Source organism: Halyomorpha halys, unplaced genomic scaffold (assembly GCF_000696795.3).
Source record: "Halyomorpha halys isolate HHAL.00 unplaced genomic scaffold, Hhal_1.1 Scaffold940.1, whole genome shotgun sequence".
In the NCBI taxonomy this organism is placed as follows: Eukaryota; Metazoa; Arthropoda; class Insecta; order Hemiptera; family Pentatomidae; genus Halyomorpha; species Halyomorpha halys.
Window position 1 is genome coordinate 507,891 of NW_027114279.1, and position 17,692 is coordinate 525,582.

Here is a 17,692-nt window from a genome sequence, read left to right on the forward strand (position 1 = left end):
GAGATGCCGCTAAGAAACCGTAATATATTTAATTTTTTTATTGCATTGAATTTTAATGTTGAGATGTGCGTTTCCCAATTTATGGTATTAAATCCTAAATGGTAGGTATTAGTGTCGCATACCCTAATATTTTGAAAACTCAAAGAATAAGAAAATTTAATTTTTGAGAGCATGCTTTAAACAACAATAGTAGTGGTGAAAAAAAAATACTCAAAACATTATTTAGAGAGGTTCATTTTCCAAATATTTTGTAAGAGAGAATAACGTTCAGGGATATCCGGTGATTTTAGGAAATTTCAGAATTTGTTATTATCAAAATGTTTGCTAATGAATACATAATTGTAATACTTCATTAGCCCTATGTGCTGATGCCTTTAATACTGACAAATTATATAAATGTAATTATTTTGATTTCCTTGTTTGGAATGGAAAAGTTTGAATATGTGAAAAGGAGATATGTATGATATCCACTCAGTTGAAAGTTTTGGTTTTTATCTTGTCTCTGGTGAATAAGGGAATGTTTTTCTTAGTAAAAAATAATTGTAAATTTTGAAAAATTCATAAAAAAATAAGTACTGCTGGGTATGAAAAAAATAAGTCATAAAGAGAGGAAACGTCTGAAATAAGTACAGGGGTGAGCATAATCCAAGAAAATGTGACTCAGGTCCTGAGGGAATAAAAGCATATTTTTCCTTTAAAAAGTTTCTGAATAAAAAAGTACTAACCAGGTGAAAAAAAAAACAATGTTATCCGCCTTAGCGCTATATTAGCCAATAAAAAGTGAACTTCAGTTACTTCTATGGTGAAAGCATTTGTAACTTTTTGATGTCATTTATGCATTACGTATATAGTTCAAAATTTTCAAAAATGTCCGTTAATAAAAGGGCTATAAATAAAAAATTGTTAATAACTAGAATATTATTTATCTAATACAAGTTTAAATATCACTTCACTCGGTGGCGTATGGATAATTTATATCAAAGATTTTTTAGCCATTGCTATAATAGCGCGCATTCCTACAACTTCATATTGTGGTTGGTTCGCTGACCAAAGCCGGTATCAGCCTCAGGTTTTGTCTTCACAGAATCACCATCATTACTTGCAAGGTATAAACTACTGTCTGTCTAACTGTTCGATAAACTTTTTTTCTTTCAATCTATATTTTTCCTACTCGTTTAGCAAATTTCATGTTTTCTTTTAAGGATTAAGCTCATAAGTGATTGATCTTGTAGAAGTACTGCGACTTTCGTGACTACCAGATAACAAAATAATTACCACCATCTCTACATTCCAACCCCTATTAAATTTATTATATATAATTTAGGTGGTCTTGTAAATGAGGATGATTGTAAAAAATGTTGGTTATGTATATTGTATCATGGTTATATTTATGTTGGTTTATTATGGTTTATATAACGTCTATAGTTTATTATTATTGGCCAGAGCTATATTTTCTTTTTGTAAGTTATATATTTTATGTTCATTTAGGCATCCTCAAATAAATTGTATATAATGAGTGGAAATAAATTGCATTTTTTTATTTTATAGTATATATATATAAACTAAAGGCAATAATCTTTATTAAATAATTCTTATTTTTTTATATTGCATATTTTCAGTGTCCACGGTTATATTTTTTCTCATTTATGTCTTAATATAAAAATAAACTGATTTTTTTTTTTTAATCTACAGTTTTCCATTCAGAATATCCGATCATCTGGCATCCGTATTGTTGAAATCAGATGTTGAATCTGACTTGAGAGAGTAGTAGCTTTTAACTTTTAACACTCAGCCACTAATTCGACATTTGTGGTGCTCCTACTTTTTTAGTGACGGGTAGGAGTTGAATGATCCATCTCTCAGTCATTAGTTTAAAATATTTTCACAATGTCACAAATAATCTCCTCCTTAGCACGAAACTTTAGACCTATTCAACTAACATTTTGCGGTATAATGTAAATTGTATATAGATAAGTTAAAGATGATTTTTTTTTTCATCATTGTTGCAAAATGTATTTTTATTTTATATTTATTTTTTGTTAATATTATTTCAGTATTTACTTTTCAATTTACGTATAATTAATATGTATATATAGTATGAGAGCAATACGTATTAAGGCTGTAAATTTTTAACAGCCTTAATACGTATTGTTCTTATGCGTGTGTGGTTGTATTATTTCAATGACTGTTGACTGTTCTCTCAAAAAAAAAAGAAGAAAAATTTAAACATTTTAATTCGCTGTTGATACGACTCATCTTTACAAATGCCAAACATTTACTAACTCATCTGACAAAAATTCAACCAAACATGGAGTTGTTTCAGTTGAAAAACTCTTCAGTTACAGAATTATGGGTACTTTTATTATGTTTATTTTTCCTTTTAACATAATTTTTGTTTGTTTTGGTGACGAAATATTTAATTATACGAATAAATCCATGTAATGTTTCATTTTTTTATTTTACGAATGAAAACTTTAGATTACCTGAAGTACTTTTTCAAATAAAGCATCTGTTGAGATTAAATTTAATTACTATAATACAAAACGCCATAAGTTTATGAGTTAAAATATGTTAAATGGACATGATAGTTTAGAGGAAAAGTCTTGGAACTAATAATTCGAAATTGAAAATGTGTAAGTTTTGCTGGTAGGGGGTGTAAAGTAGGACAACAGCTGTGACTCTCGGCTATGCAAACTACTTTACTCCAACAATGAAAGGAATATCGTGTTTTCATTCTGTTCTTGAAAGCTTTTTCGCATAGCCAAGTTTATATTTTATTTTCATTGCTTCATGTTTTATAAAAATATTTTTTAGAATCGTTTTATAATAATTTTATTTTAGTCATAATTAGGTATAGTATAGTTGCATGTAGTATGCATTATTGGGGATTCTAGCTATTGTTGGGTCACCTTTACTTCATGCCTAGATTACAATAGTTACACAGTTATATAAGTAAATGTTTACTCTGTATTATGAGAAAGTGCGTATGTAGGTAAATAAGAAAACCAGTTGACAATTAGATATTTCTGAAATAAAATACATTTTAGTGTCAGGTAATTCAAATATATTAGTGAAGATGAAGAAAACAGACAACCTATTACATATTACGCTACTCTGATAATAATTATAGTTACAGTCTGTTATAGTCAGTCGGTGAGTCTTTTCTTCTCAACAAACTAATAGGTTACATTTATAGGCAATGCCGCGATAAATTATACCGAAGTACAGAAATAATAAAAAAGGAATAATCGTAGAAGAGCAGGAGGAAAAAAAAACAGGTATTTTACCCCAATTTTTTATTACTTTAATGAATACTGTGTATAATCAATAATCCAAATTGATGAGTCTCCCGAGTATAGGGGAAATAAAAATTGCAGTTGTTTCAAAACATTAAAAATAATTAATTTTTCATTCGGAGCTCTATATCATTAAAATTATCAACAACACTAGAAAACCTAAGAGAACATTATTTTAAGTGGAATAAATTTGCTGAAATATTAGACCTAATAGAGCTTTTTACGTTCAATGGTTCTCGAGATATAGTTTTTTAAAAAACAACATAAAAATGTACTGAAAAATTAGTAGTTAGTGAATTTATTTTGAGAAATCCATATATCAGGAACTATGTGACGTATAGATGTCTATTAGCACTCAAATTAAAGCTAGTTTAATTTACTATGTAGTAGTTTATGATCTTTATCTTCTTAGGAATAGTCGTTTTCTTGATATTTGCTAAAATAAATTGATTTATAGTTGTTCGAACAACTATAATTGATTATTGAAAAGCTTTCTTTCATAATCGATAAGACGTACAGATGTCTGTCAGCACCCAAATTAAAGCTAGTTAAATGTACTATAAACTAGTTTATAACGTTTATCTTTGTAGGAGAAGTGGTTTTTATGATATTTGATAAATTAAATCCACAAAATGTTAATTTCTAGCTGTTCGGATAAAATGTTTGATTTTTGAAAAACAAATATATCTCTAGAACCATAATACGTACATATGTCTACAAGCACTCAAAATAAAGAAAATTTAACTTACTATAAATTAATTTATTATACTTATCTTCGTAGGGTCAGTAGTTTTTTTGATATTCGCATATAAATATAAATTTGGCATAAGAAAACTTGTCCTAACAACTCAAATCAATTTATTTTATCGAATACCATGAGAACTACTATTCCTACGACGATAAACTTCATTAACTACTTTATAGTCGATTAAAATAGCTTTAATTTGAGTGGTAATAGACATCTCGACGTTAAATGGATTTTGGGATATACATTTCTCAAAATAAATACACTAACTACTGATCTTTCAGTACATTTTTAAGAAATGTTGTTTTTTAAAAACCTATATTGAACGTAAATAGCTATATATGGTCTCATATTTTAGCAAATTTACTCTATTTTAAATGAAGTTCTCTTTGGTTTTCTAGTGATGTTAGTTTTAAAGATATTTAACGTTTTTTTTTCAATAATTAAAGATTTTTCTAAATGTTTTATAATAGCCGCCTGTTTTTATCCCCCCTACCTATATTTAGTTGACTCATCAATTTTGTCTAGTAATTACACATATTTCATTAGAGTGATGAAAAATGGGGGTGAAATAATTGCTTTTTTTTCCTCTTGGGCTTTTGTACTATAAGGATATAGTGAGCTTAATTGTGGAATTTGACGAATAAAGTTATAATAGTCTTAAAATAGATTGCATCACCCATGCAGATAAATATGTTATTTTTTATTTATAACATTTGAATTTTAACTATAGAAAAATTTTACTTTCACAGTATTAATGCTATGATTTCATTTCAGGCTGTTAACGGACGACGAACTGAATAGGCTGGGAGTAAAGCTGATGCCTGGCTACAAGGACCCTTATCACAAAAGGTAGGAGTTCCAACACTCCATCATTACTCATTCTCATTATGCAGTTACATTAATATGAACCTTTGGTACTATGTATATATATTATTTACAACTATTTGCAATATCTCCCTTTGGCTAACACAAGCATATTGTTTAACATTACAAGCTGAAAATTAAAATACAATATCCCGTAAACCTTTTTTTTTTAAGTTTAATTTAGTAAGTCAAAATTTTTTCTGTTTAAAGAAATAATCAATCATGCATATTTGTTTATTTTAAGTATAAGTATGAAATTATTTTTCGCTATGCCTTCTTCCAATAATTACATGATAAATAATTTTTTTTTTTTAGTATTGTATAAGCATTATGCGATTTAGAGAAACTAAAAACCACTATACCTCTATTATTAGTGTTCTTAACTCCCAAAGCTATCATTATTAAGAGTAATAATGTTCCCATAGAAAACGATAACGGAAGATATATCAAAAGGCTGACACTACCGGTCTCTCTCAGTTATCTTTAGAACACATTTTGTCTTATGATCTAACCCTGTTAACATCATTCTTATCATGTCTCTTAACTTATTTTTATTTTCACTCTATTTTCTTATCCCCTATACTACATTTTAGATCCTGCTTTTTATTCTAGACTCTTTAAATTTGTCAAAAAGTTAAAAAATTGATGGGTGCTTAAAGGAAAATGAAAAGGGATATTAACGAATAAATTAAGTTTTTCATACTAAGAAAAGGTTCTCATAATTTTAAGCCAACTTATACAATAAGTATAAAAATAAATCTTTACCGTTAGAACCCATGAAGGGTAAGTATATAAACCAAAACTTATTATTTCTTTAAGTTTAGTGAATTTATCATTTCTTTAATTGTTTAAAAATATTAATGTTAAAAATATTATTGGAAAGAGGGTAGAACAGAAGGAGACCTGAATTTTGACGGATTTGAGAGCAACGTGGTGGTTGAGCATGGTTTGCTATCATCTTCAATCATACTCTTATCATATATATGTATACATCTTTAAGAGTATGTAAAATTATATTGTTCAATCAAAAATTTGAACATGGTAAAGGTCTGAACAACGGTATCACAACGATAATGTGATTCATCATTGGTAACCACCAGTTTTATTATATGAATGTCCTGGTATCCACTTTATAGAGAGAGTACGCACCAGGAAGGTTTCCCAACTCAAGATTGTTCATTTATCTCCTATTCTGCTTGTTAGACATACGGTTTTAGCAGCATTAAGAAGCAGCACACGCCTGCGTTACAACCCAATACTACAATCAAAACTATTTACTTTATTTTCATAAGTTGTGCCCAAAGCATGGAATTATTTTAAGTTTATCCACCTCCTCTTCCATGCTGTCCACCGTTCTCTCTGGTCGTCCCTCGTTAGTAGCTCGTTGTCTCCTACCCATGGATAAGCGGGTAGACTTCCACCTGTGCACAAACGCCTTGTTGTATGGATACTTCTCCTTAGTAGTACTTGAGGAATATCTCTTTCCATCAAGACGTGCAGCCATATCTCCATTATCAACCTGGCCCTTAGGGCCTCATAAGCTGCACAGGAGAGTTAGACGTGAATCCGACAACTAAGGCATAAGGAATCGACATTGTTGTTATGTACAATGAGATTTGATCGGAAACCCCCAAGCACCGGGTGGAGCTTCGAGACCCTTAATCCTGTTGAAACCATCTTGTGGTGTGGACCAACAATAAGAAAGCACGGGTACCATTCTTCTAATGTGGTTTCTCGAAAGATCCTCTTCCATTTGCTTGGGTCTTCACCTATCCTCAATCGGAGGTTCTCTGATAGATTCACCAGATGTTCCCTCTTTATGTTGTGCTAATAATGTATGTATTCCTCCTGGAGGTAGTCAATAGGTTTTCCCTACTCAGTGCTGTAACACCTCCTTAAGATAACGTCCTATTGGTCCAGATAGATCGCAGCAACTGTCGCCAACCTGTCCTGATTTTGACTTTCCGCAGGGGATTAATATCTGAAGATATCCACAAACACTCCTTCGGTGCGGGTATCTCAGACTATTTAATGCTAGAGCACCCTGCCTCTCATTTAATCCAAGTGATACGTCAAGTTGAATTCTTAAGCCAACGTACGTGATCTTACCTAGGATATGTACCTCGCTGGGACGTATCCTTGCTCCTCGCACACTGAAAATGATAGGATATGCTCTGTCTGCCGTACCTATTTAAATAAAAGAACGAGAGGGTTTTTTTTAGTTAGAATGGATAGAAGTGGTCATCTTTAACTTTTTTCTCTCAGGTTAGTGCACCGACTAGCTTTATCTCTCAATTTACCTATTGAGAGTGGCTCTACTGTTAAAGACCACGTCATCTACATCGGTCGTGGCGGAGAATCGCTCCTATTCAAGCGTTCTGAGCAACTCGTCTAAGACCAATATCCACAGAGAAGAACCGAGGACAGAGACTGCGGACCCCTTTCCGTAGCATCTTCTGAATTGTCTGTATCTTCAAAAGGTCGTAAAAGTTGCTGGGAGCCTTATACTTCTTGCAATTTCTAAAGCTATGTTCAGCCACCAAACGCTATTGAATGCGGAATAAATGTCGAACTGAAGGAGCATAACATACTTATCCGCCTTTGTTCAAAGTCACGGCGCAATCCAAGCAAGGCCCCTGCGGTCCTGCTACTATTGCTTGATCTGTACTGTACGAGGATGGCTCATAAATTGTAAAATAAACTCAGAAGTTGATCAACGATGTAGAAAGAAAAACCTGGACTATATTGTTTTAAGACAAATAGAAGACAGACAATTACTGTACCAATTCTTAGTATTTTTGTAATTATTATTGCTTCTATTTTTATTTTATATCTGATATTATTAAAGTAATAGAAAGGTTAATCCTCATAAAACCTTATTCAACAATTTTCAATTTACCACGAGCTCTAAGGAATAAAACAAAGTAGAGAGATTGTAATAGAATTTACTGAGTTGTTGGGAAACTTCCCAGCATATCAGGGAACTTTCTTATCATTTGAGAAGTGCCTTTTGTCTGGTATTTTCAGTCTCACTAGAATTCCTCAATTTTCTCCTAGTTTCTTCGGATATAATGTCAGTGATTATTGAAAAATTTATTCCTTAAAGTTTATATTAAAAATTGAACTAAATAAATAATATTTTATTTTTTATTAGTTAATTCAAGAACTAAATGATATTAATTTGTCTAAGAAAATAGTTTAGTATGTGTAAATAATACAGACCGAACCTGAGTTAGTGTCACATAAACGAAGGTGCTCTCATCTATCTGAAGTTATGACCATTATATAGGTCTGGGCACAAGGATAATCATCTTTGGTAAGGATCGCATTTGAGACCCTAAACTTTGCGAGATGGTTGATCCTTACACAATATCCAGATCCACAAAGGACGATTTAATTTTCCGATTCAGGAGTTATTTCAGATTTTTTCAGCGCAACGAGTTTGGTGATAAAAACCTTCAAGGATGTTGGATGTACATTCCTAACATTATGAACGTTTTTTGTATATTCTACATTTTCGACTCATTTACAGAGGCCATAGCAGTATTATATACCTGAGATTCCTTAGAGGATATATAAACAAAAAGCCTGTTGCTTAAGCTGTTTTGAAGTCTATATAATTAATTTATTGTTATCTAAAAGAGGAGCGAAATGTGTAGATGCATAGAAAAAACTTTACACTTTTAAAAATTGATCATAACTACTCAGAAATGAATAGCGGGTGAAATTTAGGAAAGTAGTTCCTTTCTAAAAGCATGTAGCAAGTAAAAGTAAAAGCATGTAAGAATAAAGTCAAAATAATAAATTTATGTTTTCTTAAAAATACCAGGGAAAAGATTAATTCATTTTTTAAATTTAATAAAAATCTTCTCTTCAGGTTAAAGTAGGATTATCAGGACAGGAATAGGTGATCAAAACAGAAATTTTTATTCAAAATAAATGTGAACCAAAATAATTTTGAATTTTGTAAATGTTTTATAAACCCTACAAAAAAAGTATTAGAATAGTCTGGGTTGGTGTCTATAAAGGTACAAAATAGTAAGGATTAACTATTAGTAAACAATGTTTCGCTCCACTTTGCAGGGCTTCATCAAGGATAAACGGGGACAAAAATAATGTAAATATAGTAATTAACCGTTTAGCTACAGTCTCGCCTCCATAGATGTATCTTCATTCAGCTTGGTGAAAACCAAAAATCAAGCGAAACATTGGATAGCAATAAATAGTTAAACTTTACTATTTTGTACCTTTATTGCCTGCTATCCGGGGCTCTCTTCTAACAAACTACATAGGTCAACTATTAATCTTCCAATACGAAAATTGAATATAAATATTAGGGAAATTACGTCCATAAATGAAGAGAATTGTCCAAGAAATCTTCTTCATCACAGATACAATCCAGAACTTCTTTGTGATTACACTTACCGTCAAACTTCGAGAAGAAGGAATATAGAATTAAGAGTTGTTTTAAGAATATTTTTATGTTTTTTTACTGAGAATGAAAGGAGAAGGTAGATGACTGCCTAAAATAATATATAAAAATTAAAGAAGAATATTTAATGCAAGAAAACGTCTATGTGGGTCAGTGGTGTATGCAGAATGCATGAGCACCCAGATCTTAGAATATGAATGAATGGTGGAAGCTCAACCTACTTAAAATGAACCTTGAGGCTCGAGTCTCGATTTTAAAACATCTATCATTAACTATCATATCATTGCACTATAAAGCTGGCGGAAACTATGTGTGAGTTTATCACTAATTGAGAATGAGAAAGGAAAAGCTGTTGGTGAATTGAATCTGCTGGTACAAGACTGGTTGATACAAGTTCCTCTAACCTGAGGAGTACGAAGAGGAAGTAAAAGAAAATATCTAAATATATCCAGCTTGTTCTCCCATAATCATGTGATAGTGATATACTAAATGAATGTTCTTTTGTCTTCAATGATATATAGAGTATTAGTAGAAATTAAAAGTCCATTTAATTATTACGCATAAATGTAAATATTGGTGTATTTATGTGAGTACACACTTCCTCAGCTATTTTTGATTATGAAAAAGCTTATCGTTCTGCTTTGGTGGTCAATAAATCACACAATTGAAAATTGACATTCACACACATATTTGTCTTTAAACAAGTCTTAGAACTAAAACTCAGCACACATCAATCCACTTCCCTTGAAAACCATGACCATGTATTCTCAATCGACCAAACTTTTTCTCGGACACATCATGGTCCAAGTATCCTACTATCCTATCTCAATCTTGAGACAGCCTTATTGGAATAGTAGTATTCCAGTCATCCTAATGCATTAAACAAATTCCTTATTGCTTGTTTTTTTCTATTTTCTTTTTTCCCATACAGTTGCTAAGTTTACAATGGGATCAGTGGTGAACTTGACATCAAACTTAAAACACTTATGAATTATTTTATTGGATTAATTTTCAGAACTTCGTAGGCTCCTCCTATTTCACCTTACACTCCGATTTAACTGGCTTTCCCCACACCATCACCGCAAGTACTTACTTATTTTCCTATCATTAATTACTTATTCCCTAACATTAATTACTTATTCCCTAATATTAATTACTTATTCTCTAACATTAATTATTTATTCCCTAACATTATTGAATTTTTCTACCCATATCTCCTAAGACCTGTTCTGATCCCAAATTCATTCCATTAATATTCCCTTCTGCTCGCCTGACCTCCATAACCCATCCCAATATCCTTCTGAATTAAAAAAAGTCATTAACTATGCTCCATCCTTATCATGATCTATTCCACCTCTATTCCACAATGCTCCATCCTTGTCGACTTCAAAATCCTGTCTTTTTGTCCTTCTTCCATCATTCCAACAATCGTGGCTCCCTTTATTACTAAAAGTGAAGTGTAAATATCAATTCTGTTTTCTAATTATTAATTCTCATATTTTTATTTGTTATTAAATAATGAAGGTAATTATTCAAGTTGTGATCTATTTTAGCTTCTATATTATTTATGTAACTTCTTAAAAGGAGATCTAGCCGAGACTAAATATATTTATTTCAATCGAAAAGACTCAGGGCGATTTGAATCATGTTCGTAAAATTATAAATAAAGTAATGACACGAAAAAAAAAAGTCTTCTAACTTATTTTCAATAATACCCCTTTGTATAATTCGTCATTTCCATTTACAGGATTTTTAAAAATTATCTTGGAAAAGTAACCTGTTGATTCTTTTCCATTTTATTCAATGATACCTTCCAGGATTTTATTTCCAGCATGGTTTTCCAGAGATTGGAAATGTCTTTCTGCTTCATTTATCAAGCCATTTCCAATGTACTCAGCTCAATGAACCGTTGAGAAGATTCTTCTTTGGTCACAGTTTTTACAGAATTAACAATTGTCCTTGTAAAGATATTTCGCAATTCTTATATCGTTATAATACTTTGATTATAATACTTATTGTTTCGAATTATTAATTTTAATTATTTTTAATCAGATCTAATAATTATAGATAAAATTATTTACCTTAAAACTGTTTATGATATTCATCAAATAGTAAAACATGCATTTTTTTTTTTTTTGTAAATAACCAATAAATTTAAATATGAAGGAGATGATCGGGCGTGTGGTCAAAAAAGAAAAATAATATTTAACAACTATTTATATGCCGACGTTTCACTCCATTTTTTATACCTTCATCAGGGCTAAAACAGATTAAAAAAAACTTAAAATATTTTGACAATATAGATTTAATAAGATACAAAAAAAGTAGAGTTAAAAATTATGTAAAATTATAATTTAATTAATAATTATAATTATAAGTGAAATGAAAACTATATATAATTGAACAAACGAGGAATACAAAAAACGTTTGTTATCCTTATCAAATTATTTTGTATGCTTAGGTTACACTATATTATTTCATACTCTTTACTTACTTTTTTTACATTTCTTGCATTATATCTACATTCTATTCATATTATATACAATATATTTTATATCGGTATATGACATTTTTTTTTTAAATATTAGTTACGTATTCTATCATTTAACTGATATTTATGTTTCCTAAATTATATAATTCTTATAGTCATTATTATAATCACATTTTTATACCTTTTTGTTGTATTTTACGTTTATGAAAAACCATTTATAACGGTTATCTTTCCCCCACTATGTCTATACACTTCCGGTTCAGATATGTTCTTTAATTATTTTTATTTTAAATTTATTCTTTCTTGACCTTTATTTATTCTCAACTTACTTCCTGAATTTGTCGTCTTTTAAGGTGTTAAAATCTTTCTTTCTCTCATATCTATTTTTACATGTTATTACGTCTCCTGTTCATTTTAAATCTAATAGTTTTTATTTATTTTTTAATATACACTTATTACTGTCTGTTGTATACTATAACTATTTTTATTTCTTCTTTTTGTTCATTTTTATAAAATTTTCTTTTCACTTATATTGACATAATTTTAAACCTTACTTTAGTTTACTTTTTTGTATCTTATTATCCTACATTGTCAAAATATTTTTGACCCCTGATGAAGCTCTACAAAGTGGAGCTAAACGTTGGCAAAGAAATAGTTGGTAACTATTTTTTCTTTCTTTTGGACCGCAACCGTGACCATCTCCTTCATATTTTGAAAAATACTTAAATAAATAATGTCAATCATTTATATAAAAAAAAAATTAAATAAATAATGTTAATCATTTATATATACATATTTGTATATGATAAATTTAAATATACTTATAAACACTTAATTATTGACATCACTTTTAAATATTTTGTACTATCATTAACTTTCACGTTATATTTTGAACTGTCATTAACTTTTATAATAATATTATAAAATAAAATGTATATAACATATTAAATATTTTAAATATATAAAAAATATATTTCACGGCCGGAAGCCCTTATACGACAGGAGGTATGGTAGTCAGTTTTCATCTTCTTGCATTTATTTTTTTATCAGCAGACGTTGTAAAATATTTTATTTTATTTGCTTAGACTTTGAATGGGCAATTATTCAAATTTTGTCGATTTCCTTTTTTTATATATAGTTAAATATGTTTACCATATTATGATAATTGACCTTTTTTTTTTATAAAACTATATATTCAACAGCATTTTGTAGGTTTATTTGTGAGTGAGTGGTATATTATTTCTTTATGGATTCTAAACATAAATCACTATACATACATCACTAATGTGACATTCAAACAATCCGAAGCTATCCTATAGAGTATAAACTACATACTGTATCTTACATATTATATCTTTATAGAATATATAAGATATATTTTATAATGATATAATATATAAGAATTTTAAAAGATATTAATTGCCTTAAGGTCATATGATTTTTAAAAAATATGTAAGATTTTAATTAATATATTAAAAAGAATCGCTACAAATTATACTTTTGTTTGATATTTTCTAATTTTAAAGTTAAAAAAAATTAAATAATTTTGCTTGTCCCATTTGCATACTGACATAACCATCCCCAAAAAACTATATACTTTTTCTCTACAAACAGTGGACGGACGGATTTTTCAAAATTCAATTTTAGTGTTTTTGTAACGATAAACTCAAATTTCAAGGGGGTAACGGCACGTTTCTTAGTTTTAGAAACTCTTTACAGAATATGATTATATTAATTATATTTTTAAATATCCTTTAATTTCTATTATATATATATATATATTGCGTTTTTTCTAATACCAGATAAATTACTTTACCAAAAATAATAGGGCTTTGGCTGAGGTTAAAAATAAAATTATACTTGTCTAACTTTTTTCATTCATTGAATTTCACTATGAATGGGTATTGTGTTATCTTATTAGTGGAATTTTTTTACATATAAAATGAGGCAATCTACAATATCAGCAGTCTTTACCTATGCATACTGACTGACCTCTAGGAAACATTCCTAATATCTATACTAGAACAAATAAACTGATTTAATAGCAATTGTTCATAATGAGGAATATATATATATATATAAATAAAATAAAATTGAGAGATAAAAGGAACAGAAAATATATATATATATATATATATATATATATATATATATATATATATATATACATTTTTATTCGATAACGGTAAGTGAAATAAATTTATGTGATAAAAAGGAAAAAAAAAAACATTTAAATGTGTTCCGGGTAACCTACGGCAACCGAAAGATTGAATTAGAGGGGCCACCATAATACATTATGGCATATAATAGCCTACAGGATATACAAGTGCTCATGTGGCTAACAGTCAAAACTCACCTCCTCCAACGCTCTCGGTGGCAAGAGAAGCAACAGAGACTAATGTGAGATAGCCATCTTGTCTTCAGCCAGAAGCACTCCATCTTTTCTTTTTGTTCACTCATCAGTAATATATACCATGAGTGAGTAGATTTACTGGAGTAGTTCCCAGCAGCAGAGGGGAGAGAGGCATAGAAATGCAGAGGGAAGAAGGAAGCATGAAGTAAGTTCACCTGGCAATAATTAATATCCACCACCACATAATAATCATCATCAACCACCTCATTATCTACAATTCCATAGCCCAGCCATTCAAAATTTACTAACCATCTAATCATAAATGTTTTCTTTCGGTCACCCCCTACACCAATTGTAACTTAAACAATAGAATTTTATTTTTCATTTTTCAATTATACAGTCCACTCAAATCCAACCAGCCAATGAAAAGTGAAGTATGTCTGTCATTAAGGTATTCGTACATATTTATTTCTGATGACAATCAAATATTTCCAGAATGTAAGGATTATTAAAGTTTAATAATGTTGCCAAATGATGTGGTAATCCAGTGTCTATCAAATGCCTGCAGTCTGTCAGTATGTGTTCAACAGTTAATGGTACGTTATACTGTCTGTGAATTATGTATCTACATGACAGTGTCTATCAACACTGTCTGTGAATTATGTGTCTACATGACAGTGTCTATCAACACTGTGAATTATGTATCTACATGACAGTGTCTATCAACACTGTCTGTGAATTATTCTCTACAAAAAAATTTTTTTTTAATGATACATTTAAAATAAAAACTCAAAATAATTAATGAAATTTTCGTTATTTTTATTTATTAATGTTAAAATGATAAGAACAATAGTCGCTCTTAGCAACTAATTTTTGTATATGGGAAATTTACTCTCAATTACTCTGTATATGATTTTAAAATATCAATTATGATTAGTAAACGATACCACGATATCCATAAACAGGAGACCACTTTCACTATTTAGCGAACAAACAATGATACTAACGTGAAACTGGTGACTGGAACAAACATAATCACCATTATTCGTTTGAAATACAGTTTGTTATTTCTACTCCCCCTCATATTTACTGTTGTGATATCTCCCATTTCATCTAGAACTCATGGCAATATTTCGCTTTGCTAGTTTTGAGTATGCAAAAAGATTAAACAAACACAACCGAAAGATAGTTTTTAACTATTGTATTTATTAGTGAAATGGGATCAGAGCCTGACTAAATGGAACAGTGGGACTAACTGACTGGTCAGTTTATATAGCTCGAAGCAATCTATCATGATCAACAATGAATGGTGTATCGGAAATTTACTTTCAATTATTCTGTTTATGATTTTAAAATATTATCATCAATTACTCGTCTAGTAAGCGAGATACTACATGACAGGACGAAAACAAACCGAATATGTAGAATTTACAAAGGGGTGAAAGAGCTGCATACAATGGTAAGCAGTTGCTCGGTCTAGACAGGAGTGGAGAAGGCTAGTTCGGGTGTACAATGATCTGAACGTGTGGAGCCAATCAGGAAAAAAAAAATGTATGCAACTTAACACCTAAGTATCGCGGAAAGCAAAACTTAAAAAAAATAAAAGAGAAAAAGGAATAAGGTATAATAGGGACTCCAGTTAAAGACTGTTTAATTTTTTTTTCCTTCCTCCCAAATTTTTATTTACAATATATAAAATATTTATATCTAAAACCTAATGCTAAATATACATATATCTAAATTTTGCCCTTTCTTTGCCCAATGGCATTATCAGGGAGAAGGCCAACATTATCATAATATTGGGCCAGTTGGTTCAAGTACTGGTGGGATGGACATCGGTGGTGGGATGGACCGCGCTCCACTGTGGTGGGCGGGGGAGAGTTCAAACGACTATAGGCTTGATTTATTGATTCCCAAGTTCCTCAATATTATTCCATTAGCTCATATATTCGGTCAACTGATATGACCCTCTGTCAGCTGACATCGCATTAACGAACAACTGACTCAATACTGTAACTGTACATACATATAATTTATTGAAGGTACTTCCTAATTGTTTTCATAATATTTTTTGGATCATAAAATTCATTTTAAGAGAAAGCTTATGTCATTAACCTAATAATAATTTCATTCGACTAGATTATGATTTCTAAGATGGTTCCAAGAACCACTTTTATTGCTTTCAATACGTTTATTCACTTTTTTAAATGAGAAGATTGTGGTTCCTCCTATGGGCCAGCCAGCAAGTAAAAGTCAACTATCCTGGGCCGAATTCCAACCGACTTTAAACAGTTCAAATATAATGTTATTGTTATTTGTATTCATCACCACCATACATAATTGCAATTTGACTGAACTTTGGTATATAGGATCCTTGTATCGGTAGAACTATGCCATACAAGGGATGGTGAATTTCAGATAACATTTATTTCTCTGCAAAGAGTCTTTTAAAGGTTTTGCGGGGCTCTCTAACCGCTCTGAATTGATTTAGAGGGTTGATAATTTTTATGTGAATTGAGTAGGTGTTGAAGAGAAATACGGTTTGATGTTCTTTTCCCCCCTTTTCAGCCAATTTTTTATGAAGCAATTTTATCGGTTTTCATCAACAAAAAGATGTTAGAACTATGTACATATAGTGTTCAGATATGTACGGTTTTATGAACTTTTTACTGTTTTTATATGCTGATATAAAACCAATAGTCTAGCCCAATCTATGCAATTGCGTCAGTAAAAATATAACAGAAATTCACCTATAATTTTTCTTTCTCACTATCGAAAGTAGGGAAGATTCATATTCTTGCAGAAATAGGAAAAAAATAGTTATGTACTCAAAATCGAAAATTTTCTTGCTCATTTTACATTTTAAACATTAAGGAAAAAGGTTAGTTGTATACCTTTCTGTAGTAAAATCATAAAGTAAGAATCGTCATGGGAGGAGCCATATCGAAATTTTTTATTCTAACAACATAAATATTTTTTAATTGCCCAACTACGACTTTCCTGTAAATATGCAATCAAATGTCGGTCCACACAAATATACTTTGGACCCACAGAAGCTTTGTGCAGTTTGTGATGGAACAGCCCTGGATGATTGTTTCCATTTTTTTGACAAATTGCCCCGCGTATCATGAGAACCGAATCCGATACATGCCGAAGCTAAGCGATATTATCCAAAATCAGTTGTATGAATTTCTGTCTGTACATTCAGGATTAGACCTTCTGCTTAGATTTGGACACCTATCGTCCCAATAGGAGCTGTAGTTTTTGTTTTGTTTTTTAATATTATTAAATATGAAGTAATGTTTTTTATTTTACTGTTTTATTCTAACGAATGTGGATAGCCCAGCTTGGGTATATTTTTTGTTATTAGTTTATATAAACGATCTTTAACTCATCATTTTTGTAAAATTACTACAATTGATTATCTATTTCATGTATTTCACAAGATAACTCTATTTATTGGGGTTGTCCCATGAACAAATAAATAAATTATTATTATTATTATTAT

General features: G+C 30.2%; 1 protein-coding gene across 1 annotated transcript in view; it reads left to right on the forward strand.

The window, feature by feature from the left end:
• LOC112210019 (glycosyltransferase 25 family member) overlaps positions 1-17,692 on the forward strand; it is a 389,701-nt gene that overhangs the window by 311,351 nt on the left and 60,658 nt on the right. Inside the window, exon 6 of the mRNA XM_067051487.1 lies at positions 4,819-4,893. Within this exon, the coding sequence (XP_066907588.1) occupies positions 4,819-4,893 (75 nt within the window). The remainder of the gene's footprint in view (positions 1-4,818; positions 4,894-17,692) is intronic.